The sequence below is a fragment of the Lampris incognitus genome, chromosome 12, assembly GCF_029633865.1.
Source record: "Lampris incognitus isolate fLamInc1 chromosome 12, fLamInc1.hap2, whole genome shotgun sequence".
NCBI lineage: Eukaryota > Metazoa > Chordata > Actinopteri > Lampriformes > Lampridae > Lampris > Lampris incognitus.
This window is the reverse complement of record NC_079222.1, coordinates 19,483,257-19,509,486: the sequence shown is the minus strand read 5'-3', so window position 1 is coordinate 19,509,486 and position 26,230 is coordinate 19,483,257. Positions and strand designations below refer to the sequence as shown.

Sequence of the window (26,230 nt, the reverse complement as noted above, 5' to 3'; positions counted from 1 at the left end):
ATCCTCATCGTCATCACAATCGCTGGAAACCAAACAATCTGCACCTCAAAGCTAGCAGCTTTCTAGAGACCCTTTTTTCCCACCCTCTCTCCCTCCTTTCCCTCTATATTGTGTTTTCCATGGGTTGTTTCTTTTCATTTTTCTCTGGCAAATTGGATTGGAGCCTCGGATTTTACTGAAGGCAGAGTGGGCACTGGTGACAGCAGAGGCAACAGATCAACGCAACCGCCACTATAACATCAATAGAGAAAATTACAGTCAGGTGGCCTGTAATTGCTGCAAGGCCTTTCTGCCTGTACCGCCGCTGCTATGTTCCAGGAGAGGGTAATCAGCATGGCTGAGCCACGTCTGCCGGTACGCTTGTGAAAAAGGCAGGCTGTGCGTCTGTCGGTGGAGAGGAGGAGAGTGCCAGAGAGAGAAGGGTATGCTTCACCGTACCAAATACAACCGCTTCAGGAATGAGTCAGTAACATCGGTTGATGAGCTACTCCAAGGCCTGTCAATGAACCCTAAGGTCTCGGCCGCCCCCCAACCTGCTGCCGAGACATCTTACGCCCCCTCGACCGAGATCCACCCCTCTTCTTCCACCACCACCACCACCGCTTCCAGCACCACCACCAGCCACAGCTCCGACCACCTGGAGGATGGAGGCACCACCCTGTGCACGCTCATCAACAAAGTGTCTAACCTGAAATTCAGCAACTCGGGCAGCTTGTTGGGCATCAAAGGTCTGCCCTCAGCTGTCAAGGACCTGGCTGTGTCTAAGCTGCAGGGGAGTGGGGGCTCAGGATCCAGTACCTCTGGTAGCCCTGGCCCCAGTGTGTCAGTGGCTGTGGCGGCAGCAGCAGCCTCCAGTGTGGGCAGCTCATTGTGTAGCTCAGCCTCCGTTGGTGCCCCTTCCTCCCAGCTGGAGTCAGCAAGCAGTATGAACAAGAAGAGCCGGCTGGAAGAGCATCAGCCCAGCGGAGAGGACTGGAACCCAGGAGGAGGAGGTGGACTGGTGAACAAACCCTCCAGAGGTTGGCTGCACTCGAATGAGAAGATCTCTGGCCCTGGAGTGACATATATTGTAAAGGTTGGTGGCTTCTGCTTCTCTCTCTCTCTCTCTCTCTCTCTCTCTCTCTCTCTCTCTCTCTCTCTCTCTCTCTCTCTCTCTCTCTCTCTCTCTCTCTCTCTCTCTCTCCCCTTGTCCTTTCCCCATCATATCCTTTTAACACCCTCTATCTTTCTGTAATTGAGTCATTCCCCCATTCCCCTTTTCTTTCAATGACCACAGCTGAGCTAGCTGCAGGGGTGTGTGGGGGGGGGTAAATCAGAGACAATGTGGCTTCAGTAGCACATCACACCATCACATGCCCCTGTGTGGGTGTAGGTTGGTAGGCTGCAGAAGGGGGCTGGGTGAAAAGAAGAGACCAGGAAAAAAAATACATTGAATAATTTAGTAAACAGAGAAGGTCGTCATTGGAGAAAAACAGAGGCAAAGCCTTTAATCGCAAGACAAAAGCACAGCGACCAAGATGCAACAGTGGGTGACATTTTCAGAAAGTAAACAGTCCAGTTTGTACGCTGTATCTGTATTGTTGTATGCACTGAATGCTACTGCTTCATGCTTTTAGTAACCATGGCACTGCCTTATGAGCCAGCGGGGTGTTTTGCTTTCAATAAAACAATAAGAATAGAAAACATACATTATTTGTCTCGTTATCTCGTAACTAATGAAAAGTGATCAGTGATAATTTTGTCGATTTTGATGAGAGTAGTTACTAACAAGCTTACATCATTTAAAAGAGCACATGCTGGCACACGACTATGGGAGCTGAGAGAGTCGTCACTCCACCAATGAGTCACTATAGGCATGAAGAGGGAGGATGCTAGGCCAAGGTTCATTCACGTGGAATGAATGAAAGAAAAAAATGGGACCCATTCTCATTAAAACATAAATAATAATAACTTGAAAAAAAAATCCTTACGGGAATATGCTTTATTTTTCTTTTAACAGTACATTCAGTGCACATACTGAGGAAGTGCTGTGTTTGATTGGAATGGTTCATGCTGTGTGGGGTTGTACCAACATCAGGTTAACTGTGTCAGAGGAGGTTGAGTCAGTTCATCTGGACACAACGTTCATTGACAGATACGTTTCATCACTCAACTGAGTGACCTCTTCAGGCATATAAAACACACACACACACACACACACACACACACACACACACACACACACACACACACACACAGCTCCTTCACACATGGTCAAACCACAAATATTGCACCTTGACACAACAAAGGCCAAGATATTTTTACCTTGCGTGAGATTCCATTAGCCGCATTGGTTCAGAGAGTGTTTATTTGTCCAGTCGATGCTGTTGAAAGCATGCACAGCGTGGGGTGGGGTGGGGTGGGGTGGGGTGGTGGTGGGGGTGGGGATTCAGTCTCTGAGCTCCCATACCCTAGTTTTTTTTTTTGTAGTCTGACCACTGACTATATGTATTGAGCTTAATCTGCAATTCACCACACAGCGCTTTTAATTAGTGTCATGTGCTCGCCCCTTACACATCACGCACCATTACTCTAAAGAGATGCTGATAGACAATGACACTGTTTACACTCACTCTGTAGTCCACGGTAGCTGTGTCATTTGTGTGAAATTAAACGCAAACTTTAGTTTTTATGTTGTAATTTATAGTTTGCTTTGATTTTGCATAGGACATTTTAGTTAAAACAGTGTTTTCAGTATTGTAAATGTGTGCTGTTTTTTTTTTGTTTTTTTTAGTTAGATTAGCAATACAAGGCTATTATTCATCTTCTTCAGTCACATTAAGTATGTGAAATATTTAGTTAAACATGTTTGCATAGGGGTCCGCGGTGGTGTAGCGGTCTAAGCATCGGCTTTGTGTTGATGCAGTTCCCCACTAGGGACGGGGGTTCGCGCCCCCGTCTCGTCAGATCCGACTATGGCCGGACTCGATGAAGCAGCAATCATTGGCAACGCTGTTTTCGGGAGGGGGGCGGAGTCGGCTTGTGTTCGTCACGTGAATGCGTCTCTGCGTGTGTCGGAAAAAACAGTGGTTCGGCCTGGAGTCGCCTTGTCACGAAAGTGGGGAGGCGGTCTTCTTCGATACTGCCGGCTGGAGAGATGCAGTTGGCGAACGCATGCAGTACGAGGGTGGGTGTTTGAATTAAAATAGGGATCGATTGGCCACTAAATTGGGAGAAAAAAGGGAAAAATCAGAAATAAATTTGTAAAAAAAAAAACATGTTTGCATAAAGTACCCTATAGTGACCGGAGAGGGCTGTCACTCTGACTATCGCGCAGATATGCGCTGGAGGAGCGCAAGGGATTCTGGGACTGTTAACGTTCGTGTTCAAATTGTTGTTTCAGTGTTCATGCTCGACTCGGATAGGGGTAGACGACCATTTTACTGGCTGATTGAATGTAGGACTGTGACTAAGACTTGTTTTTTATTGTGACCTCGGGGGGGAAAGCCATTGTTCGGCAACTGTTTTCGGGGCAAAATAAAAGAGCACTCACAGGGTCATGCGGTGTACGGGACACGGGATCTGCCATTAAAACGAGATCTCTGCCTCTTGCCTCCTTCTTTCATGCCAGCTTGCCACATTGGTGTCAGATCTCGTTGAAAAATGGAGAGAGAGACCCAGAGACTAGAGCGGGCCATCGAGCAGACCCATTGGCGCTTGGAAAATCTGGCATGGCAAAAGACGGAGGCCACCAGAGATGGAAGTTTTCCAGCCCACCCTGATGGTTGCAGTGTACCGTGGCTCCTTCGCCCCCTAGAGGCCAGGAAGAGAGAAAGCCTGGTTGCTTTTACTGCAGATACACACCCAACACAGTTACCTGCAGTTCAATGCAGCCACCCAAGAGGAGATAACCCTCCACACTTTCCTGTGGGGGCTCCCGCCAGAGTGGTGTCGCCAGCATGTTCATGTTGCCATGCCCCAGTCCCTCAATGGTGCTCTCTGCGAAGCTGAATGGGCCGAGGTGGTACTCTCCATGCAGCCTAACCAGCAGAAAACCCTGCCTTCTGACCACACATCAGGGGGAGGAGGAGGAGGCAGATGAGGTCTACCAAGTCCAGCTTCTACCACAGCAGTCTCGGCAATGGTCTCCAACATCCAGGTGACATCCACCCCAACCGACTGACCGCTGCTACCGGTGTGATAAGCATGGTCACATAGCCCGCGACTGCCCAGCACCAACACCGGAAGCCAGCACACAGTTGGCGGGAAATGATGGGGGAGTAGTCTAGTGAAGAGACCACCACTCCAGTCTCTAGTCTCCCTTCAAGGCCGATGCACGCTGGTTGGCCACCTAGATCACACCAAAGGATAGTATTTGGACTGCCAACTTGACGGTCAATCCTGCCGGGCCCTGGTAGACACGGGGTCTTCCATTTCCCTGGTGCGACCTGGCATCTTCCCGGGCACTACCGGCCCATTATCAGTGGAATGGTCACCAACAAACACCCAGCTCATGACGGTGACAGGTGAGAAGGCTTGCATGAGAGGGAAGAAGTCACTGCGAGTCCAGGCTGGAGACCAGGAGCTGGTACACGAGTTCTGGCTCGCCAGCATCTGGAACCCATGCATTATCAGCCTGGACCTGCTGACCCATGGGGGAGACCGTGTTGATGTGTCAGGGGCAACCCTCACCATGAAGAATGTGGCACTCCAGTCTGGTCTGGAGAAGAACAGACCCAAAGACCAACAAGCCATTCGCCAAGCAGACACTGCCCAGCAGGCACAGAGCCCCCGTGAGTCTTCGTCCAAGCAGCCCAAACCACCATCCAAGCTGCCCACCAGCACGCCCACCCCAACCTGGCTCAGCCCTGACCGCTGAGCCTGCCGTCCTACCCTCCGCTGAGATGACTTAACCATACGCGACTGGTGGACAGGTGGCAGAGGACAAATCCGTGAGATGGCTGCTGCTGGGGTGATTGAGCTCTCCGACAGTCCGTGGGCAACTCTGGCCATCTTGGTGAGGAAGAAGGACGGCAGCTGGTGGTTCTGTGTAGACTATTGACACTTTAACGCCATCACAAAAAAGGACTGGTACATGCTCCCTCGAATCGATGATGCCCTCGACCACATTGTGGGGTCCAGCTGATTGAGCTCCCTCAACTTGCATAGCTGCTACTGGCAGGTGCAGCTGACCCCCGATGCGAGACCGAAGACCACCTTCACCATTTGGCAGGGTCTGTGGCAGTTCCGCGTCATGCCGTTCGGGCTCTGCAACGCATCGGCTACATTCCAGCAGCGGATGAAGAGGGTGCTGATGGACAAAAACCGGAGTCATTGCATTGTGTATCTCAACGACCTGCTGGTACATGTCAACAACTTCGACAGAGCCTTGTCTAACCTGCGTGAGGTCCTCGCTAATATCTGTTAGGCCAGGCTGCGGCTGAACTCTGTCATGTGTCACCTGCTGACAAGGGATACAAAGTTCCCGGGCCATGTAGTCAATGAGCGTGGCATAGCCACTGACCCAGCTAAAGTGGCTGCCGTCCGAGACTGTTGAACCCCTACTAACATCAGTGAGCTGTGAAGTTTCCTGGGCCTGGCATCATACTCCTGCTCTTTCATGTGCCATCATCACTAGTCCAATCCACAGCTTGACCAACAAGTGCTGGCCATTTGATTGGGATGATGCCTGTGCTGCAGCCTTCACACGAATCAAGGCAGCTCTCTCCGAAGTCCCAGTCTTGGCCTACCCCAATGCCCAACAGTCCTTTATTGTGGACTCTGATGCCAGCAATGTGGGGATCTGAGCTGTCCTTCCCCAGCAAGGAGGAGATGGGGAGCGTGCCATGGCCTACTTCATTCGAACCCTGAGTGGGGCGGATAAGAACTACTGTGACAACCAACGCAAGCTGCTGGCAGTGGCTCTAGTAGTACAACACTTCCCACCATATTTGCACGGCAGCCACTTCCTCATCCGCACCGACCATGCCTCAGTTACCTGACTCCTGAACTTTAAGAACCCTAAAGGCCAGATGGCCCAATGGCTGGAGGCCCTTCAAGGATATGACTTTGAAATCCAGCATTGGGTGGGGCAACATCATGGCAACACTGACAGGGTCTCCCAGCACCCCTGTACAGCATTGGAGTGACGCTACTGCCAGCGGCAAATGGAATGGGGCCAGATGACGCTGACGGTGGCAGCCATCCAGACCACCAGCAACGACTAGAGGAGGTTCCCACTGGCAACGCAGTAACTGAGGCAGCAGTAGGAGGCAGACATGACCCTGGTGCTGGTGAAGGGCTGGTTGGAGATGGGGAGGTGCCCTGAGTGGACAGAGGTCTCAGTGCTGGGACCCGAGGTAAGGACCCACCACTGTCAATGGGGTAACTTTGAGCTCCATGACGGGTTGGCGCACTGGAGGTGGCAAGCTCCCGGATGAGGGAGCGACCTATTGCAGCTGTTGGTGCCCCGTGTGTGCCATCCCCAGGTTCTTCAGATGGTCCATGGCTCGGTGGAGGTGGGGCACTACAGGAACGCCAAGACCCTCCACCACTTCTGGGGTTGGTTCTACTGGCCTGGCTGTTGACGAGACGTGGAGCTGCATGTGCAGTGCTGTGACTCTGCCCAGAAGGGACTGACCCAGCGTGCCCATGCCCCACTGCACAGTACTTGGTGGGGGGCCCAATGGATAGAGTAGAGGGGAACATTCTTGGGCCTTTCCCCATCACTGACTCCTGCAACCGCTACGTCTTTGTGCCCATGGACTACCTCACAAAGTGACCAGAGGCATATGTGGTGCTGGATCAGAGCGCCACTGTTACATCTGGTGAGGGACAACAACTAGTGCACTGGGTAACAGTGAGGTGAGGTTGCAACACAGTGAGACAGGTAAACGTGTATAAATATAATAACATATAAATATTTATTAACTTAAACACCATGACAGGGCAAGGGAACCGAACGGTTGCCAAAATAACAAACTACTAATAAAAGTAACCCCCCCCTCCCCCTTGACAGTGCTCAAAAGCACCAAACTTAAATACAGAGGGCGGCAACCGCTCCTAACCTAGTGTGTATAACAGAGGTAAGCTACGTGATGGGGTGTATGCGCATGGGCATCTTACCTTGATCCCCTTGCCCAAAAGAACTACACAAACTAAAGGCTAAACATAATTCAAAATACTCCAGATTGAAACAATGCAAAACTTAACTGAAAACGGGCCAGACTTTACAAACACAAAATAGCTACAGAGACAAAGACATCAACACAAGGTAGCTACACCACACTACCTAAAACAACACACAAACTAAACTAGTTGGCCGGGGAACTGAACACGTGGGGGTTTAAATAGTAGACTGCACAGCTGATGGAAATTGGTTTATTGGTTGACTGGTTGATTAGGTGATGAGGAGCACCTGGCGGATACCTGAATGTAGAGTGAGAGTGAGGTTTGGATACAGAAGGCAACACAAAACAACTATACGGACACGGACACACTCGTGGCCGTAACACCCCCACCTATATAAAAAAAGCCTCTACAGGCTTGTTACCAACCCCCCCTCCCCCCACAAAAACTAAAACCCACAAACAATGGTTTACCACACACAAAATAGTCATTCCTGTGGCGACCCACACCAAATAACGCAGCTGCGCTCGACCCGCAGGTGAACCAGCTACGACTCGTGACCTAACTAAAAAAAGCTCACTCACAGTCACTAGTGTGACTTAAGCTAGAGTGGGAGAAGTGCGGGACTACTACATAAGCCTAACCCAAAGGCCACAACACAAGGTGTGCTAGCATGGACCAGCTGGTGGAGGTTGAGAGCACACACGCCCCGCACTCAGCTCCAAAGGTCTACCATCTGTAACTCCCCTCCTGTCTCTCTGCCACAAATCCCACCCCACAAATATTTACTGAGCCTGCCTCTCAGGCGGCCATCAGCACCCATGACGAGTGCAACACAGGGGACTCGGGATCGAACCGCAACAGCTTAGCTGACAGCTTAGCGGAGCTCGTCCGCTTATGCACGAAGCTCCGCCACCAGGACCAACATCATGGCAGAGGACGAAGGGAGTGGACCAACAGCCACAGCCATACCCACCACCAAACCAAGAACACAACAACAACACCTGCTAACACTAATGCAACACTGAACACCACCCAAAATCTAACACTAACACAGCACACTACAGGAAATAGCAACTTGCCAGACCAAAGCCGCTAATACACCGGACGAGCCCCCATTTGTTACATCCCTCGGTCTGGTGAGGGACAACAACTAGTGCACTGGGTAACAGTGAGGTGAGAGTGCAAAACAGTCAGACAGGTAAACGTGTTTAACTATAATAAAATATAAATATTTATTAACTTAAACACCATGACAGGACAAGGGAACCAAACGGTTGCCAAAATAACAAACTACTAATAAAAGTAACCCCCCCCCTTGACAGTGCTCAAAAGCACCAAACCTAAATACAGAGAGTGGCAACCACTCATAACCGAGTGTGTATAACAGGAGGTAAGCTACGTGATGGGGTGTATGTGCATGGGCATCTTACCTTGATCCCCTTGCTCAAAAGAACTAAGCAAACTAAAGGCTAAACATAACTCAAAATACTCCAGATTGAAACAATGCAAAACTTAACTGAAAACGGGCCAGACTTTACAAACACAAAGTAGCTAGAGAGACAAAGACATCAACACAAGGTAGCTACAGAACACTAACTACAATCACACACAAACTAAACTAGTTGGCCAGAGAACGGAAGACATGTGGGGGTTTAAATAGTAGACTGCACAGCTGATGGAAATTGGTTGATTGGTTGATGGTTGATTAGGTGATGAGGAGCACCTGGCGGGTACCTGAATGTAGAATGAGAGTGAGGGTTAGATACAGAAGGCAACAAAAAACTATACGGACACGGACACACTCATGGCCGTAACAGAAGAGACGCTGGTGGAGGAGATGTTTGCCCACTTCCACCAAGCTCCACAGTGACCAGGGGCAGAAATTTGAGTCGCACATCTTCAGTGAGGTCTGCCAGTCAACTGGGTTGAAAAAGATGAGGATGACACTTCTCCATCCTCAAGGTGATAGGCTGGTGGAGCGGTTCAACCGCACCCTGGCCACCCAGCTTGCCATCCTAACTAGCCAACATCAGCAGGACTGGGACCACCTAGGCGGGAGCTCTGGACACTGGTGGACTTATTGTTTGAGGCCCTGTCCCAGCCTGAAATTGCTGGGGGGAAAGAAATGGACTACCTCCGGAGACTGAGTGGTCGCCTGCAGGTGGTCCATGACTACCCCTGCTGGGCCCAGGCCAACTCCAAAGTGCGGCAGAAGAGGGCCTATGACATATCTTGCCTTGGGTAGACCTTTGTGCGAGGGGACAAGGTATGGGTGTATTGTCCCATTCACAAGAAGGGGATTTCCCCCAAACTTCACAGCCACTGGGCCCAGTGAGGTCATGGGTCGGCTGTCTGAGGTGGTGCACCGGGTGCGCATGGTGGTGCTGCACCAGGACTGCCTCTCCCCATATAGCCCCTTTGCTTAGCCTGTTGATGGGGCTGGGGTCGACAGTAGCACCCTATGCGCCGATCAGTGTGGCTCTCCCCCAGTTGCACTTCCTGTGAGCCCCAGGCTGGCTGTTCGCCAGTGACAGCACCCTGAACATTTGAGGGGCTATGTACTGGGTGATGGGGCCACTGAGGACAAGTGACTTCCTCAGGTGGGGGCTATGTAGTGACTGGAGAGGGCAGGTTGACTATCAGCAGATCTGCCCTGGGGGAGCTCAGGGGATTCTGTTGTTGAGCTTCATGTTCAAATTGTTGTTTTAGTGTTCATGTTTTGGTTATTTTGGTTGTTTGTTTGGGGGTTCGACTTGGAATGGGTAGACAACCATTTCACTGACTGACTGACTCTAGGACCGTGACTAAGACATGTTTTTAATAGTGACCTGGGGGGGGAACCATTGTTCGGCAACCATTTGGGGGCAAAATAAAAGAGCACTCCCGGGGTCATGTGATGTATGGGACACAGGAGCTGCTATTAAAATGAGATCTCTGCCTCTTGCCTCCTTCTTTCACACCAGCTTGCCACAATATGTTGGTGTGACTGTTCTGTTTAGAAATCTTGCAAAGGCTTTACGTTCATAAAAATGAACTCATTCAATTTCATGAGTTGCCATGTATACTACAGTAACCATGGTAATCATTCTCTCTGTGACTCTGGGAGTGGCTGGTGTTTGAGTGAGAGATGTAATGGTGTACTGCATTGTGTTGTTGCATTGTGTTGAAGGTAAGTGTTGAAATACTTCCTGTTGTTATAAATATTTAACGCCACATCCTGTTTATCAGAAATTAATTAAAATCTGTTTTATTAGCCAATTGTGTTTGCACAAACAAAGATGTAATGGTTTGCCCTCGTTAAACACACTGAATATACGTTTTAAAATGGAATATCTAAGAATATGTACTATAGTTGAGATATTTTTATAGCAACTTATGTTGATGTTTAAAGAACTGTCTGTAATGTTTACAGTACAAAACACCAGACAGTACACTGAAGTATTCACTGTAATATGTATCTTTAAATTACAGTTGTAGACTACAACTTTAATATATAGGTAGTGGACTTAGGGACATAATTCACCATATCTTGTTTGTATTAAATTGACGTGGTCACTTTAAGGGCTCAGGGTGTAGCCATGGTAACGCAGCTCCATGTTGTTCAGGCGGGGTTGTTAAAAGGAAAATAAACGACACACGCATTGGTGTAGTCAAAGATAGAAGTTGTTCGTCTCTGTTTTCTCGCAACTTCCACACTGGTGACCCCCAACGTTTGTCTGCTGGACGTTTCCAGAGACAGCTCTTCATGGACATGACGACTAATGCAGTTTCTCTCAAGCTGCCGGAGTTCTGAAGCTCTTTCCAGCCGGTTGAATATCGAACACAAGACATTTGCAGACCTTGATCTGCTGTATGCCTCCACAGCAGGCCCCAACTAAGAGATAGAATATCATATGATTCATTAAAATCATGATGAGACAGGGCGTCCGGGTGGCGTGGCGGTCTATTCCGTTGCCTACCAACACGGGGATCGCATGTTCAAATCCCCACATTACCTCCGGCTTGGTTGGGCGCCACTACAGACACAATTGGCCGTGTCTGCGAGTGGGAAGCCAGATGTGGGTATGTGTCCTGGTCGCTGCACTAGCGACTCTTCTGGTCGGTTGGGGTGCCTGTTCAGGGGAGAGGGGGGAATAGCGTGATCCTCCCACGCACTACGTCCCCATGGCAAAACTCCTGACCGTCAGGTGAAAAGAAGCGGCTGGTGACTCCAAATGTATTGGAGGAGGCATGTAGTAGTCAGCAGCCCTCCCTGGATCGGCAGAGGGGGTGGAGCAGCAACCGGGACGGCTCGGAAGAGTTGGGTGATTGGGGGGGAAAAAAAAGGGGGGGAACAATTTAATAAAAATAAATAAATAAAACAAAGTGATATCATGATGAGACTACCAAGTAAGTGATTTCATACAAGTGTATTTGCAAGGTTACTGATTAAATTATAAAATAATCTGCAGTTATTCTTACCTTAATTGATTATGTTCAATGTGCAATTTCTCTTGGATTTCTGTTTTGCACAACTTCAAGATATCGACAGCCTGAGAAACCCGATAGACACCTGGGAGTAGTATGACTCGTTAAAGGAAATGGAAACCAACTCCTGAAAGGATTTGATCTGAGACTAGATGTGGAGCAATTTCACATGATCGCATTTTGTGATGAGATATTAACAGGAATATACAAATATTGGCATTGATCTTAACATCACTTAATATGAGTCTTGTGTGTTTTCAATTTTCTGTTTTCCAGTATCTAGGCTGCATAGAAGTCCTTCGGTCAATGAGGTCCCTAGATTTCACCACCAGGTCACAAATAACAAGGTATGTTCACATTTTTAGGACCAGGACAGTGTAGGACTTGATGGAGTTTCACTATTATAAGAATTCAGTTTTATACCTTTACAAATAATACCTTACCTAGAGTGGTAGAGAGCCATTAAAAAGCAGTATCAGACATACAAATGTTTTTCTTATACAAATGAGATACACCTTATGAAATCCTTTGCAAAAGAAAAAAAGTCTTTTGAATATATTACAGAAATCTACTGTCACTGATCAAGTATTTAATGCTTCATTAGGAAGTAATATTTAACATTCCTCTGAAAAATATGAGCATTGAAAACGTAAGAAATATCAATACAGCACCACCTGGTGTGAATGGTACTAGTGAGCTAAGTGTTTGTATAGATTATTGTGAACACATTTCAGAGCAAATGCTAGCCAGATATTAGTTCTGTTCAATTGTATTTCAGGTATTCACTTATCCAGTCAAATATTATTACCACAAAAAGCATAGTCTATAACAATAAGTAAACTGAGTTCCTGCAGGGGCAACCTGAACCCCATTTTATTACTATTTCCTGTTTCCCTCCTACCAAAAATTACATTGTGGTAGTATTGTGGGTATGAATGCTCCAAGATAGTTAGGCCTATCACTTTAAAATCCACTAATTATCAGAAATGCATTAATGCAAGGGTCAGCTGTCTTGGTCTATGCTGGTAGCATCCCAAGAAAACACTGCCATAGTTGAGTTAACGAAACATAAAACCCAAATAAGAGCCAAGGTTGTTGGCTTCATGCTTTTATGCTTTCACTCTTTCACACTTAACTGGTGTCATATTTGCATTCATATATGGTGGGACTGGCCAACTACTACAACATTCCCGTACTTCTTAAGATTTCATGTTACAAGGCGTCTGGGTAGCATAGCGGTCTATTCTGTTGCCTACCAATATGGGGATCGGCGGTTCGAATCCCTGTGTTACCTCCGGCTTGGTCGGGCGACCCTTACAGACACAACTGGCTGTGTCTGCGGGTGGGAAGCCGGATGTGGATATGTGTCCTGGTCGCTTCACTAGCACCTCCTCTGGGATTTCATTTTACAGTTCGCCTTTGTCGCTTTGACTTTTGTGTCCTCTTGGTCTGGACACTTAGATTCTCGCCTGTTTTCAAACCAAATTCCATCTACTGTGATAACCTTAGCACCACTACAACTAATATTACTACTACTACTGCTGCTGCTGCTGGTACTACTTCTACCACTAATACCTCTACAATGATTATAACAATGTTAATGATAATACTAAAATTAGGTTTCATGGTTTGCTTTTTGCTTCTATGTATATAGTATTGAGTATATTGATTACCACTGTACAGAGGCAAAGGCCAACAGTGAATCAGTTTGTGTCACATCCACTTTTCTGCTTGAATTCCTGGAGTCAGTCCAGGGTTTACATCAGAGGTAGGTTAGCTTGGCTAAACAGCAATGTTAGTGCACTCTCTCTGCAGGAGAGAGGGAGGGAGAGAGAGAGAGAGAGAGAGAGAGGGAGAGGGAGAGGGGGGATGGAGAGAGAGGGGGAGGGAGAGAAAGATTAGTCTATGCTATTGTTATTATTAGATTTTGTCTTTCGAAAAGAACTTACTGTTGTGTACTAATTATCCACAGAGAGAGAGAGAGAGAGAGAGAGAGAGAGAGAGAGAGAGAGAGAGAGAGAGAGAGAGAGAGCGCGAGAGAGAGAGGAAGGGAGGGAGGGATGGAGGGAGAGAAAGAGAGAGAGCTTAGTCTCATGCTATTGTTATTATTAGATTGTCTTTCTAAAAGAACTTACTGTTGTGCACAAAAAAATTCACATAGAATAGATAAAAAAAATATCTAAAAAGATAAATATTTTAAGTCATGCTTGCCTTTTGCTTTGTTATATCTATAACACGTCTGCCAAAGGTGCATGGTTTCTAGCGGTACAACGCAATTGTATAATCCGCCCGGCAACAGCACTTTAGCCCACCTGTTTGATTCCATCTTGAAAGAGGCCTCTTTTGGCTGTGGAGTTTTCATGCCCATTGAAGCAACCCGTAGCGTTAAAGCATAAATAGACGAGGAATGAATATCACTGTTGCTATGGGGATTTAGGGTTTGCTACTGCCCATTGTTGTCACCTTCCCTACCTTTCTCTCTTCCTCCCAACAGGGAAGCTATTAGCTTGGTGTGTGAGGCTGTTCCAGGGACCAAAGGAGCGCTGCGAAAGAAAAAGGTACACTGGATGTAGAGGGAGGGGGAGATGGTAAGAAGGAGGTAGCAAGGGTAGGCTAAATAGTGATATCCACACAGCAACATTTGGAGAAAATGAACAGTAGAAAATGTACATCCCCACATGAAAAAGATAAAAAGAGGGGGGGGGTTGGAGGAATAGGGTTCAGACTGAAAGGGAAAGTGGGGTATATTCACCGCCTCCTTCTCTCCACCACTCTAGATATCTATATGTAAAATACCTGTGATCATATGTAGCATGGCATATTCAGTCTGCAACATGTAGATTGAGGAGGAGAGATGGAAAGATAGCTAAAAGGATAAGAACAAAGAAAAAAACAGATATAAATGATTGGTGAAATGATGCCAGAGAATGGATGTACATATGGAAGCGAGAGATTAAGCTGAGGAGGACTGAAGAGAGGGAGAGGTATGGGACTATACTGTATGTGCGTGGGTGTAGCTCCAACCCACGATGCGTTGCACATCGCATGCAGCGCTTAGTGACTCATGTAGTGCAGAATATCTGTGATCAGGAGGTTGAGCTAGTGTGTGTATGTGTGTGTGTGTGTGTGTGTGTGTGTGTGTGTGTGTGTGCGCGCTTGTCTTGTGTGTGTGAGGAGACTCTGCTTAATGTGGGGTGTGACATGAAGTATTGCTGTGCTTTCTGCTGCTTGTTTAAACACCACTGAAATACTACCTAATACAAAATCCATGATTGGTTCCTCTTTCAGTACAAATACAAGATAGGCTGAAGAATGATGCTATTTTGTCAGTATTATGTCCTCTGGTGATGATAATAAACATACATTTGTGCGTGTGGGTATCAGACCTATGTATAATAAACAATGAGTGGCATGGTGGGCCAGTGGTTAGCACAGTCACCTCACAGCAAGAGGGTCCTGGGTTCGAGCCTCGAGGTTGTCCAACCTTGGGGGTCGTCCCGGGTCGTCCTCTGTGGAGTTTGCATGTTCTCCCCATGTCTGCGTGGGTTTCCTCCGGGTGCTCCGGTTTCCTCCCACAGTCCAGACATGTAGGTCAGGTGAATCGGCCATACTAAATTGTCCCTAGGTGTGAATGTGTGTCTGTGTGTGGGCCCTGTGATGGACTTGCGGCCTCTCCAGGGTGTCTCTCCGCCTGCCGCCCAGTGACTACTGGGATAGGCTCCAGCATCCCGCGACCTGAATTTGGATAAGCGGCTTGGATAATGGATGGTATCCTAAACATCACAGTTCCCAAATAGTCAATGAAATAGCTTTTTTTTTCAAACTATAATAAATGAACCTATTGACAAAAAAAAAGTGACTGAGATGACAATAAATAGTTTCTGATTCTGATTCTGGTTGCCTCGTGGTTATTCGGTAGACACAGTCTGAAATTGAGACTTTTATTATTTGTTACATCAAGTTGTAACACGGCTCTCTCATCTTCTCAATTTGACAGCCACCTTCTAAAGCCCTGTCCAGTATACTAGGGAAGAGCAACCTGCAGTTTGCTGGCATGTCCATCAACCTCAACATATCCACCAGTAGCCTCAACCTGATGACCCCTGACTCAAAACAGGTCTGTTTGCAGCCTCTATATGTTATTATGAAATTCTGTAGACTACTCCTATAGTCCTATGTTACAAGTTCTAGTTAAATAGTTGTAATTGGGGGCATCTGGATAGCGTAGTGGTCTATTCCTTGCCTGCCAACACGAGCATCGCTGGTTCGAGACCCTGTGTTACTTCTGGCTTGGTTGGGCGTCCCTACAGATACAATTGGCTGTATCTGCGAGTGGGAAGCCGAATATGGGTATGTGTCCTGGTCGCTGCACTAGTGCCTCCTCTGGTCGGTTGGGGCGCCTGTTCGGGGGGGGGGGGGGGGGGCGGGCTGGGGGGAATAGCGAGATCCTCCCATGCTCTACGTCCCCCTGGTGAAACTCTTCACTGTCAGGTGAAAAGAAGCGGCTGGCGACTCCATATGTGTCAGAGGAGGCATGTGTTAGTCTGCAGCCATCCCCGGATCAGCAGAGGGGGTGGAGCAGCGACCGGGGACAGCTCGGAAGAGTGGGGTAATTGGCCGGGTACAATTGGGGAGAAAAAGGGAGGAAAATCCACAAAACAAAAAACAAAAATAGTTATAATTGTCGCATTAGCAGTTAAAGTAGAATCAGTGAACCAAATATGAACACATATAGATTGTCCCTAATATATTTATTTTATTCCATATGTTGCATGAATGTATGCAGGAATGCATATGTTTGCATGTAAGTATGAGACAGCATCGCCTAATTAATACACATCTGCCTGACATGTCTTGCTCCTGACAGATCATAGCCAACCATCATATGCAGTCCATCTCCTTTGCATCAGGTGGAGACCCTGTAAGTAATTCGTTAGCCACTACATTCCTGCTATTCTAATGCATGCTTCAAATCATATGTATATGTGTATATATATATATATATATGATATTTGAAGCTTGCATTAGAATATGTATGTATGTATGTATGTATGTATGTATGTATGTATGTATGTATGTATGTATGTATGCATGTATGTATGCCTGTGTGTGTGTGTGTGTGTGTGTGTATGAATGTATGTATGTATGTATGTATGTATGTATGTATGTATGTATGTATGTATGTATGTATGTATGTATGTATGCCTGTGTATGTATGTATATATATATATATGTGTGTGTGTGTGTGTGTGTGTGTGTATATATACATATATACACTACCGTTCAAAAGTTTGGGATCACCCAAACAATTTTGTGTTTTCCATGAAAAGTCACACTTATTCACCACCATATGTTGTGAAATGAATAGAAAATAGAGTCAAGACATTGACAAGGTTAGAAATAATGATTTGTATTTGAAATAAGAGTTTTTTTACATCAAACTTTGCTTTCGTCAAAGAATCCTCCATTTGCAGCAATTACAGCATTGCAGACCTTTGGCATTCTAGCTGTTAATTTGTTGAGGTAATCTGGAGAAATTGCACCCCACGCTTCCAGAAGCAGCTCCCACAAGTTGGATTGGTTGGATGGGCACTTCTTGCATACCATACGGTCAAGCTGCTCCCACAACAGCTCAATGGGGTTCAGATCTGGTGACTGCGCTGGCCACTCCATTACCGATAGAATACCAGCTGCCTGCTTCTGCTCTAAATAGTTCTTGCACAATTTGGAGGTGTGTTTAGGGTCATTGTCCTGTTGTAGGATGAAATTGGCTCCAATCAAGCGCTGTCCACTGGGTATGGCATGGCGTTGCAAAATGGAGTGATAGCCTTCCTTATTCAGAATCCCTTTTACCCTGTACAAATCTCCCACCTTACCAGCACCAAAGCAACCCCAGACCATCACATTACCTCCACCATGCTTAACAGATGGCGTCAGGCATTCTTCCAGCATCTTTTCATTTGTTCTGCGTCTCACAAACGTTCTTCTTTGTGATCCAAACACCTCAAACTTGGATTCATCCGTCCACAACACTTTTTTCCAGTCTTCCTCTGTCCAATGTCTGTGTTCTTTTGCCCATCTTAATCTTTTTCTTTTATTGGTCAGTCTCAGATATGGCTTTTTCTTTGCCATTCTGCCCTGAAGCCCAGAATCCCGCAGCCGCCTCTTCACTGTAGATGTTGACACTGGTGTTTTGCGGGTACTATTTAATGAAGATGCCAGTTGGGGACCGGTGAGGCGTCTGTTTCTCAAACTAGAGACTCTAATGTACTTATCTTCTTGCTCAGTTGTGCAACGCGGCCTCCCACTTCTTTTTCTACTCTGGTTAGAGCCTGTTTGTGCTGTCCTCTGAAGGGAGTAGTACACACCGGTGTAGGAAATCTTCAATTTCTTAGCAATTTCTCGCATGGAATAGCCTTCATTTCTAAGAACAAGAATAGACTGTCGAGTTTCAGATGAAAGTTCTCTTTTTCTGGCCATTTTGAGCGTTTAATTGACCCCACAAATGTGATGCTCCAGAAACTCAATCTGCTCAAAGGAAGGTCAGTTTTGTAGCTTCTGTAACAAGCTAAACTGTTTTCAGATGTGTGAACATGATTGCACAAGGGTTTTCTAATCATCAAATAGCCTTCTGAGCCAATGAGCAAACACATTGTACCATTAGAACACTGGAGTGATAGTTGCTTGAAATGGGCCTCTATACACCTATGTAGATATTGCACCAAAAACCAGACATTTGCAGCTAGAATAGTCATTTACCACATTAGCAATGTATAGAGTGTATTTCTTTAAAGTTAAGACTAGTTTAAAGTTATCTTCATTGAAAAGTACAGTGCTTTTCCTTCAAAAATATGGACATTTCAATGTGATCCCAAACTTTTGAACGGTAGTGTATATATATATATATATATATATATATATATATATATATAAAACAGGCCTGTACTGCAATGTATTAAAATCTTTTTTCCTGTATCCGTGTTGATATTCCGCTCCTCATTTGTCGAGCCCTCACAACACCATTGACGGTTTCGGAAAAAAACACACTATATATATAGTATGTATATATAAGATGTATAAAGCTAATAATTATTTTTACATCCTCTGATAATGACATATATGTATCCACATCCAAAGACAACGAAAATGCAGATATTGAATGGCTCTACCAGATCGCTTTTCTCTTAGGTTTTGTTGTGTCTTTCTTAGGATACAACAGATTATGTTGCCTACGTTGCAAAGGACCCAGTTAATCGAAGAGGTTGGTATTTCCTCCTCTTTTATTTTTGCTTTACACATTATTCCTTGCATGTCTCAAATGACCAAACTTTTGTTTTGTTAATAACATACAATGTGCTCTCAGTGAAACGTGCTACATGTTTTCAAGTCGTGTTTCATTCGTGGCTTCTCCCCTCCTCAGCTTGTCATATCCTGGAGTGCTCTGATGGGCTGGCTCAAGATGTCATCAGTACCATCGGTCAGGCCTTTGACCTACGCTTCCAACAATATCTGCAATGCCCTTCAAGCAAGCTCTCCTGCACACATGACAGGTGAGGGGTAAAACACGTAAAAACACACATAAAGAACAAATTCATGCACACAAACACATGTGCATGTATACAGAGACTCACAAAGAGCCAGTGTCTCATATGTGCACTGATGTGGGGCTACACAGATAACCAATTTTGTTTGCTTGAACGGGGAAGGATACCTGCTTTCATGAGATCAACTACTACTACTACTACTGCTACTACTACTGCTACTACTACTACTAATGCTACTACTACTGCTACTTTTGGCTGCTTCCGTTAGGGGTCGCCACAGTGCATCACCCGTTTCCATTTCTTCCTGTCCTCTGCATCTTCTTCTTTCACACCAACCACCTACATGCCCTCCCTCACCACATCCATAAACCTCCTCTTTGGCCTGCCTCTTTTCCTCTTCCCTGGCAGCTCCATATTCAGCATCCTTCTCCCAATATACCCAGCATCTCTCCTCCACACATGTCCAAACCATCTCAATCTTGCCTCTCTTGCTTTGTCTTCAAACTGTCCAACCTGACCTGTCCCTCTAATATAATCATTCGTAATCCTGTCTATCCTCATCACTCCCAAAGAGAATCTTAACATCTTCAACTCTGCCCCCTCCAGCTCCGCCCCCTGTCTTTTGGTCAGTACCACTGTCTCCAGACCATACAACATATCTGGTCTCACTAAAAGCTCATCTGGACACAACATTTATTGACAGATAGATTTCATCAGATATGTTTCATCCCTAATCTAAGTGGCCTCTTCAGTCAACTGACTGCAGGTAAACCCACCCTTATAAACAAGGGATACCTGCAGTCAGTGGGGATACTAATAGTATATATTATATACCAATACTGCATACTACTAATATAGTAAACAGTGAGGACTTTGTTGCTTCAGTCCAACACATTACACATCACCACCTATTGCACATACACAAAACCATTGGTGAAATGTCCCTTTAATATTTCCTCAGGGTATTAAACATGGAGGAGTTTCCATGGACAGAGGAAGAAGAAGAGCTAGCAGAACACCCCTACTACAACAATATCCCCGGCAAGATGCCTCCCCCCGGAGGCTTCATCGACACCAGGCTGACCAGTCAGAGCACAGCACCAGATGGAGGCCAGGTACCATCAAACTCATCTAGACTACCATCTCAGGAACACATCAAAACAGATTTTTTTCATGAGAAAGTCTGACTTTTTGCTGCATTGTATACTTTGATAGTGGCCATAATACTTTATATGGATAGTGAAAAATCTCAGTCTTCTGATTCGTTAAAAATCGAAATGTGTTATGTATTGTTGTGCTTTTATACTAAAACAAAACAAAACAAAAAAAAATATATAAACTTAGCACAAAAAGTAAGGAAATGTGTGTTTGGTAGATTATTTCTTTTATTTCTTTGTTGTAACAATGCTTCTTGGAAATAAATCTTATATCAGGCACCTGATTGGCAGCACCTGGGGTACCAGAAGCTCAAAACAAGAGTCAATAGCAACAGCAAAATAAGCTGTTTGGCATTGGCAGAAAAGATTTGGCAAATTTTTCATGGGCGCAACCCACATACTCAGCTCTGCTGCTCATCCCACAAATGCATGTTCCTTACAAATGTGGCACCATTTAAAAGGGAAATAAACAGGCTTTCCAACAGTGTAAGATTTATTGCCAAGAAGCATTGTTACAACAAATAAATAATCTACCAAACACAAATTTCCTTACTTTTTGTGCTAAGTATATATATCTTTGTATGTAACTAGATGGGCCCTGGCTTGGTAGACCAGACATACTACCAGGGACGGCACTGTGGAGAGAGCTGGGGGGACGAGCGGAAGCCAATACTAATGCAACAAGGTAAGGGTCTGAGGGCAGGATGCTGTATTACTGTAAAGCCCCCTGAGACAAATTTGTAATTTGTGATATTGGGCTGTAAAAATAAAACTGACTTGACTTAATTATTTGGATCCCTTTTATTGGTGGGTTAGGCATCAATCAAGTCCATAAGATATGTGCAATTTTAGTGTGTGTGAGGGATTCTCAGCAATAAGTGATTATTTTTGTGATTTTTTTTTTCCTGATTTTAATTGTTTTCCCAAATGTCCAGGGTCCACTGATATATGCAGTCTACCTGAGGGTAAAATTCAGGCAACAAATACTGGAGATATGCCCGCATATGTCAACACCCAACAGATTGATGCCCACATGCGTGCAGCACTTCAGGGAGAGACGGAAAGTGTGATGGAGGGCATATCAGGCCCAGCCAAAGATAGTCCCCAGAAGGACCTTTTTGACATGAGTAAGTCCTTGTTGGATTAATGGTTTCCAATAGCACAGCTAAAAACACAGCATAGTGTGTTTGATGACAGTCATTGTCAATGTCAAAGGGTAGGGGCGTCCGGGTAGCATAGTGGTCTATCCCTTGCCTACCAACACGGGGATCGCCGGTTCGAAACCCCGTGTTACCTGCGGCTTGGTCGGGCGGCCCTACTGACACAATTGGCCGTACCTGCGAATGGAAAGCCAAATGTGGGTATGTGTCCTGGTCGCTGCACTAGCGCCTCGTCTGGTCGATCGGGGCGCCTGTTCGGGGGGGAGGAAAATGCGCTACATCTCCCTGGCGAAACTCCTCACTGTCAGGGGAAAAGAAACAGCTGGCGACTCCACATGTATTGGAGGAGGCATGTGGTAGTCCGCAGGGGGTGGAGCAGAGACCGGGACGGCTCGGCAGAGTGGGGTAATTGGACAGGTACAATTGGGGAGAAAAAGGGGAAAATAATCTGATCCAAAAAAAAAACAAAAAAAACAAACAAACAACTGGCGAAACTGCTGTTTAAAATAAGAGTGGGAAAACTTGGTGTCTCAACAAATCAATAAAGTAGAGCTAGGTAGGGCTTTAGGGTGGTAAGAGGAGGAGTGAAGAACATTAATTGTCACTCATCGTCATTTTTCATGAAGTCTCATCTTCCATCCTCTTTGACAAATTAATAAAGTTCACAGGTCCTCGGTTAGTCAAACACAGTTGGTCCCCTGACATCTCTCTAAACACCCTTCCTTGAGTGCAGTTCTTGTTCCCTTAGATGAAATCTAATGAAATCCTTTTGCTTACAGGTGGTAGCCGGACTTCCTCTTTGTCAAGGAGTTACTCGTTGACAGGATGCCATGACTGACAACAAAAGTCGATCATGGGAATGGATGTGATTGTATTCTGGATTACGTCCTTATTTGTGAAGCTAGTGTGCTTACATAATCTTTTATGATGGCCCTGATGGTCAACACATTTCAGAAAACACAACAATTAAAAAAACACACACACAACATTTTAAAAAACACAACATTTCAGAAAAAACGACAGAGCATGAATTTCCCCACGGGGCTGTGGACCTGGACAGATGTTTGGATACAGAACTATGTGGTTGACTTTAAAGCAGAAACATGGCCTCTGTGTTAAAAGGGAGAGGCCATGTTTCTACTTTAAAGTTAACCCCATAGTCCGCAGTAGTGTAGCGGTCTAAGCATCGGCTTTGTGTCGATGCAGTTTTCCACTGGGGACCGGGGTTCGCGCCCCAGTCTCGTCAGATCCGGCTATGGCCGGACTCGATGAAGCAGCAATAATTGGCAGCGCTGTCTTCGGGAGGGGGGCGGGGTTGGCTTGTGTTCGTCACATGAATGCGTCTCTGTGTGTGTCGGAAAAAGCAGTGGTTCGGCCTGGAGTCGCCTTGTCACGGAAGAGGGGAGGCGTCTCCTTCGAGACTGCCGGCCGGAGAGATGCGGTTGGCGAACGCATGCAGCACGAGGGTGGGTGTTTGAACTAAAATAGGGATCGATTGGCCACTAAAATGGGAGAAAAAGGGAAAAATCAGAACTAAATAAAAAATAAAGAAAAAGTGAACCACGTAGTTCTGTATCCAAACATCTGCCCAGGTCCACACAGTTAGTAGCCCTTCTGGTGTTTGTTGAAGAGTAGCCGCCCCATTTCCTCAGTCCTTCTTCATTCAAGCATGCTTTCAGGGTTCCACGGGACTCTTTTTCATATGTTGAAAGCATATCGAGGATTACATCAGATGAATATCCTTTGTTAAAATGTTCCCTTATGATTTCAATCTCCTCTTCCATCCTTTCAGTTGCATCATCTGAATGTCCTTCTTTTAATGATTTCAGTCTCCTCTTCCATTCTTTCAAAGTCGGATTAAAATTCATGCAAGGACACTGCTGAGAGTAGTACATAATAGAAACAGGAAATGACATTGAACTGCCGCCAGCTCTTGTCGAGATGGTTACTCTAGATTTACGAAACTCGTACACTCCCTTATATGCGCACTTAGTGGCGCCTCGCGAGCATTAGGTTAGGGTAAGGTTAAGGTTAGGGGTTAGGCTAAAAATCCCGTGAGAGGTTCGCGAATCTACTGTTACCAGCTAGACACAAACCTGTCGCCAGGAGCTTTCTGTCCAATCACAAACCAGAAGCGTTGTCCCACCTTATCCGCAAGCTGACATGCCGCTGCGTTTTGTGAAATGTTGTGTTCTGTAAAATGTTGTGTTTTGTGGAATGTTTTGTTTTGTGAAATGTTGTGTTCTGTGAAATGTGTTTTGTGAAATGCTGTGTTTTGTGAAATGTTGTGTTTTGAGAAATGTTGTGTTTTGTGGAATGTTGTGTTTTGTGAAATGTTGTCTTTTGTCCGTATTTTCTGAAACGTTGTGTTTTGACCTTCAGGGCCATGGCCTTTCACACTTATGTTGTTTAGTCCGGACTTTCAGACTTTCCAGAAAAGTCCGAACCAGATTGCCAGGTGTGAAACCTCTTGGACCAGGGTACAGGGATCAAAGACTCGGTCTTTGGTCCAAGCTCAGGAGGTAATCTCGGTTCAGACCAAGGGTTATGAATGTCTAATGTGAAATCAAAGGTTCGGACTTTCGGATCAATTATAGGAAGTGATAAAACAAACACAAACAGTAACACCTAGCAACAGCGAGCGCACCTGGCGGCAACAACGAGCCAAAAGTTCAAGTCAAGGTCCGCTGGTATGAAAGCAAAAGTCCTGAACCTAATGACTATAAAATAACAGATGTGAAAGCACCAGAACCAGACTCTGGTTCAGACCTTGGTTTGGACTTTCAAGTGTGAAAGGGACTAAAAGAACTATGCCTTTAACCACTTATTAAAACAAAAGCAATAACAAATAGACCAAAAAGACATGTTTTTTTCTTTGTTCTGTTTTTTTTTATTTCCTTCCTTTTGTGAATATCATTGCTTTTGAATTGCAGGGTTTTGTTAAGAGTTTATTCGCCTTTTTGTAATTTCTGTCGGTATAAACTTGTGTAGCAGTAGGGTTTATCTACTTATTACAGCAATCATAATAATAGGATGATATTTACCAAGAGGTGAAACTATTAGGTTCTGGTTAATTGTTAGAAATTAAGGTTGTAATTTTATCATTCATCAAAGCGATTGGGTCAAAGGTCAGTCAAACCAATAAATGTTTTCACTGGCCAGCTGTAGGGTTCTAGAATACAAAATTAACAACTCAAAAAATTCAAATGAAATCTTTATTAATTTTTTCCAAATTACACAATTTCTCTGTTCCTCAGAAATTCCTTCACAGTTACGATATTCGGCTAAACATTGTAGAATCCACTGAAGGTACACTTCCTCTCATAATTCATAATTTTGGTCCAACCCTCACCTATACTAGAGCCCTTCGAGGATGCCATCCAGTCTCAGTCTCATCCCCAAGGCCAACTCCAGTCAAAGAGCCAAACCCAGACCCAGCCAATTGGTCTCCACAAGGCAGCGTCCGTGGATAACTCCAGCCCTCTTCTAGTCCGCTCGGTGGCCTTCTGGTCACAGGAAGAACTAGAGGGACAGACTTGGTACCATGGTGAAATGAGCCGTCGTGATGCTGAAAAACTTCTGAGAGAAGACGGGGATTTCCTGGTTCGCAAGAGTACCACCAACCCTGGGTCCTATGTACTGACAGGCATGCACAATGGACTTGCCAAACACCTGCTGCTGGTGGACCCCGAGGGCACGGTGAGAGAGGGATAAGACAACATGCAAAGTGGGTGGTGGCTGGGCGATACTTTATAGAAATGACAGGATAATGGCGTCCTTTGCGGTCTGTTCCGTTGCCTACCAACACGGGGATCACCTCTTCGAATCCCCGTGTTACCTTCAGCTTGGTTGGGCGTCCCTACAGACACAACTAGCCGTGACTGCGGGTGGGAAGCCGGATGTGTCCTGGTCGCTTCACTAGCGCCTCCTCTGGTCGGTCGGGGCGCCTGCTCGGGAGGGGCGGGGGGACAGGGGGGAATAGCGTGATCCTTCCACGCGCTATGTCCCCCTGGCGAAACTCCTCACTGTCAGGTGAAAAGAAGCGGCTGGCGACTCCACGTGTATCGGAGGAGGCATGTGGTAGTCTGCTTCCCTCCCCGGATCGGCGGGGGGGGGGGGGACAGCGACTGGGACGGCTTGGAAAATAGAGTAACTGGCCAAGTACAATTGGGGAGGAAAAGGGGTAAAATGTCCACGCTAAAAAAAGGGGAAAAAAAGAAAGAAAGAAAAAGGAAATGGCGGCATAAGAGAGGGGAAAGTAGTAAATAATAACTTTTGTGAATGCGTACCGGTGAAGTGAAAGCCATACAATGATTGTTTAAAGAGGTTACTTTTTTTAAGATGTTCATCAGTTTGCAAGAAATTATAACCCTCTGTTGAAGTATGCTTCTCATGAGGCCTCTATTCTGAAACTAATTACTTCTATTTCTCTTTTCAAAGGTAAGGACAAAAGATCACATATTTGACAGCATTAGCCACCTTATTGGACATCATCGTGAGAACAATCTGCCAATCGTGTCTGCTGGAAGTGAACTGTGTCTCATCCAGCCAGTAGGAAGAAAATAGTGATGCTTGCAATGCCTGATGGGAAACAGGAGACCCTCAAAGGTCTCTCCCACCATCCTGAAACTTGAAGATGAAACATACAGTAAATAAGATGTGTTATAGTTTAAAGGCTTCACGTGCTGAAATGTTTTTGGGGGTAAAAAAAAATGGCCTGTGGTTATTTCACAGGAGGCACCGGAGAACCATGAAGACGAGAGATTCGTTTAAGATAAAAGATGATTTATAG

General features: G+C 45.8%; 1 protein-coding gene across 1 annotated transcript; it reads left to right on the top strand.

Moving 5' to 3' along the window:
* The first annotated feature begins 424 nt into the window (after positions 1 to 424).
* Positions 425 to 26,004, top strand: shc3 (SHC (Src homology 2 domain containing) transforming protein 3). The gene is made up of 13 exons (XM_056290991.1): positions 425 to 1,075; positions 11,854 to 11,924; positions 14,072 to 14,135; positions 15,575 to 15,694; positions 16,445 to 16,498; positions 18,787 to 18,838; positions 18,998 to 19,127; positions 20,083 to 20,236; positions 20,870 to 20,963; positions 21,214 to 21,342; positions 21,376 to 21,405; positions 24,800 to 25,137; positions 25,879 to 26,004. The coding sequence occupies exons 1-13, from the start codon at positions 425 to 427 to the stop codon at positions 26,002 to 26,004; spliced, it is 2,013 nt and encodes a 670-aa protein (XP_056146966.1).
* Positions 26,005 to 26,230: the final 226 nt, after the last annotated feature.

Coding starts and splice junctions, on each gene's coding strand:
- shc3 (XM_056290991.1), top strand. CDS start 425: ATGCTTCACCGTACCAAATACAACCGCTTCAGGAATGAGTCAGTAACA. Junction 16,499..18,786: donor TTGCATCAGGTGGAGACCCT/GTAAGTAATTCG, acceptor TGTCTTTCTTAG/GATACAACAGATTATGTTGC. Junction 21,343..21,375: donor ACTTCAGGGAGAGACGGAAA/GTGTGATGGAGG, acceptor GCCCAGCCAAAG/ATAGTCCCCAGAAGGACCTT.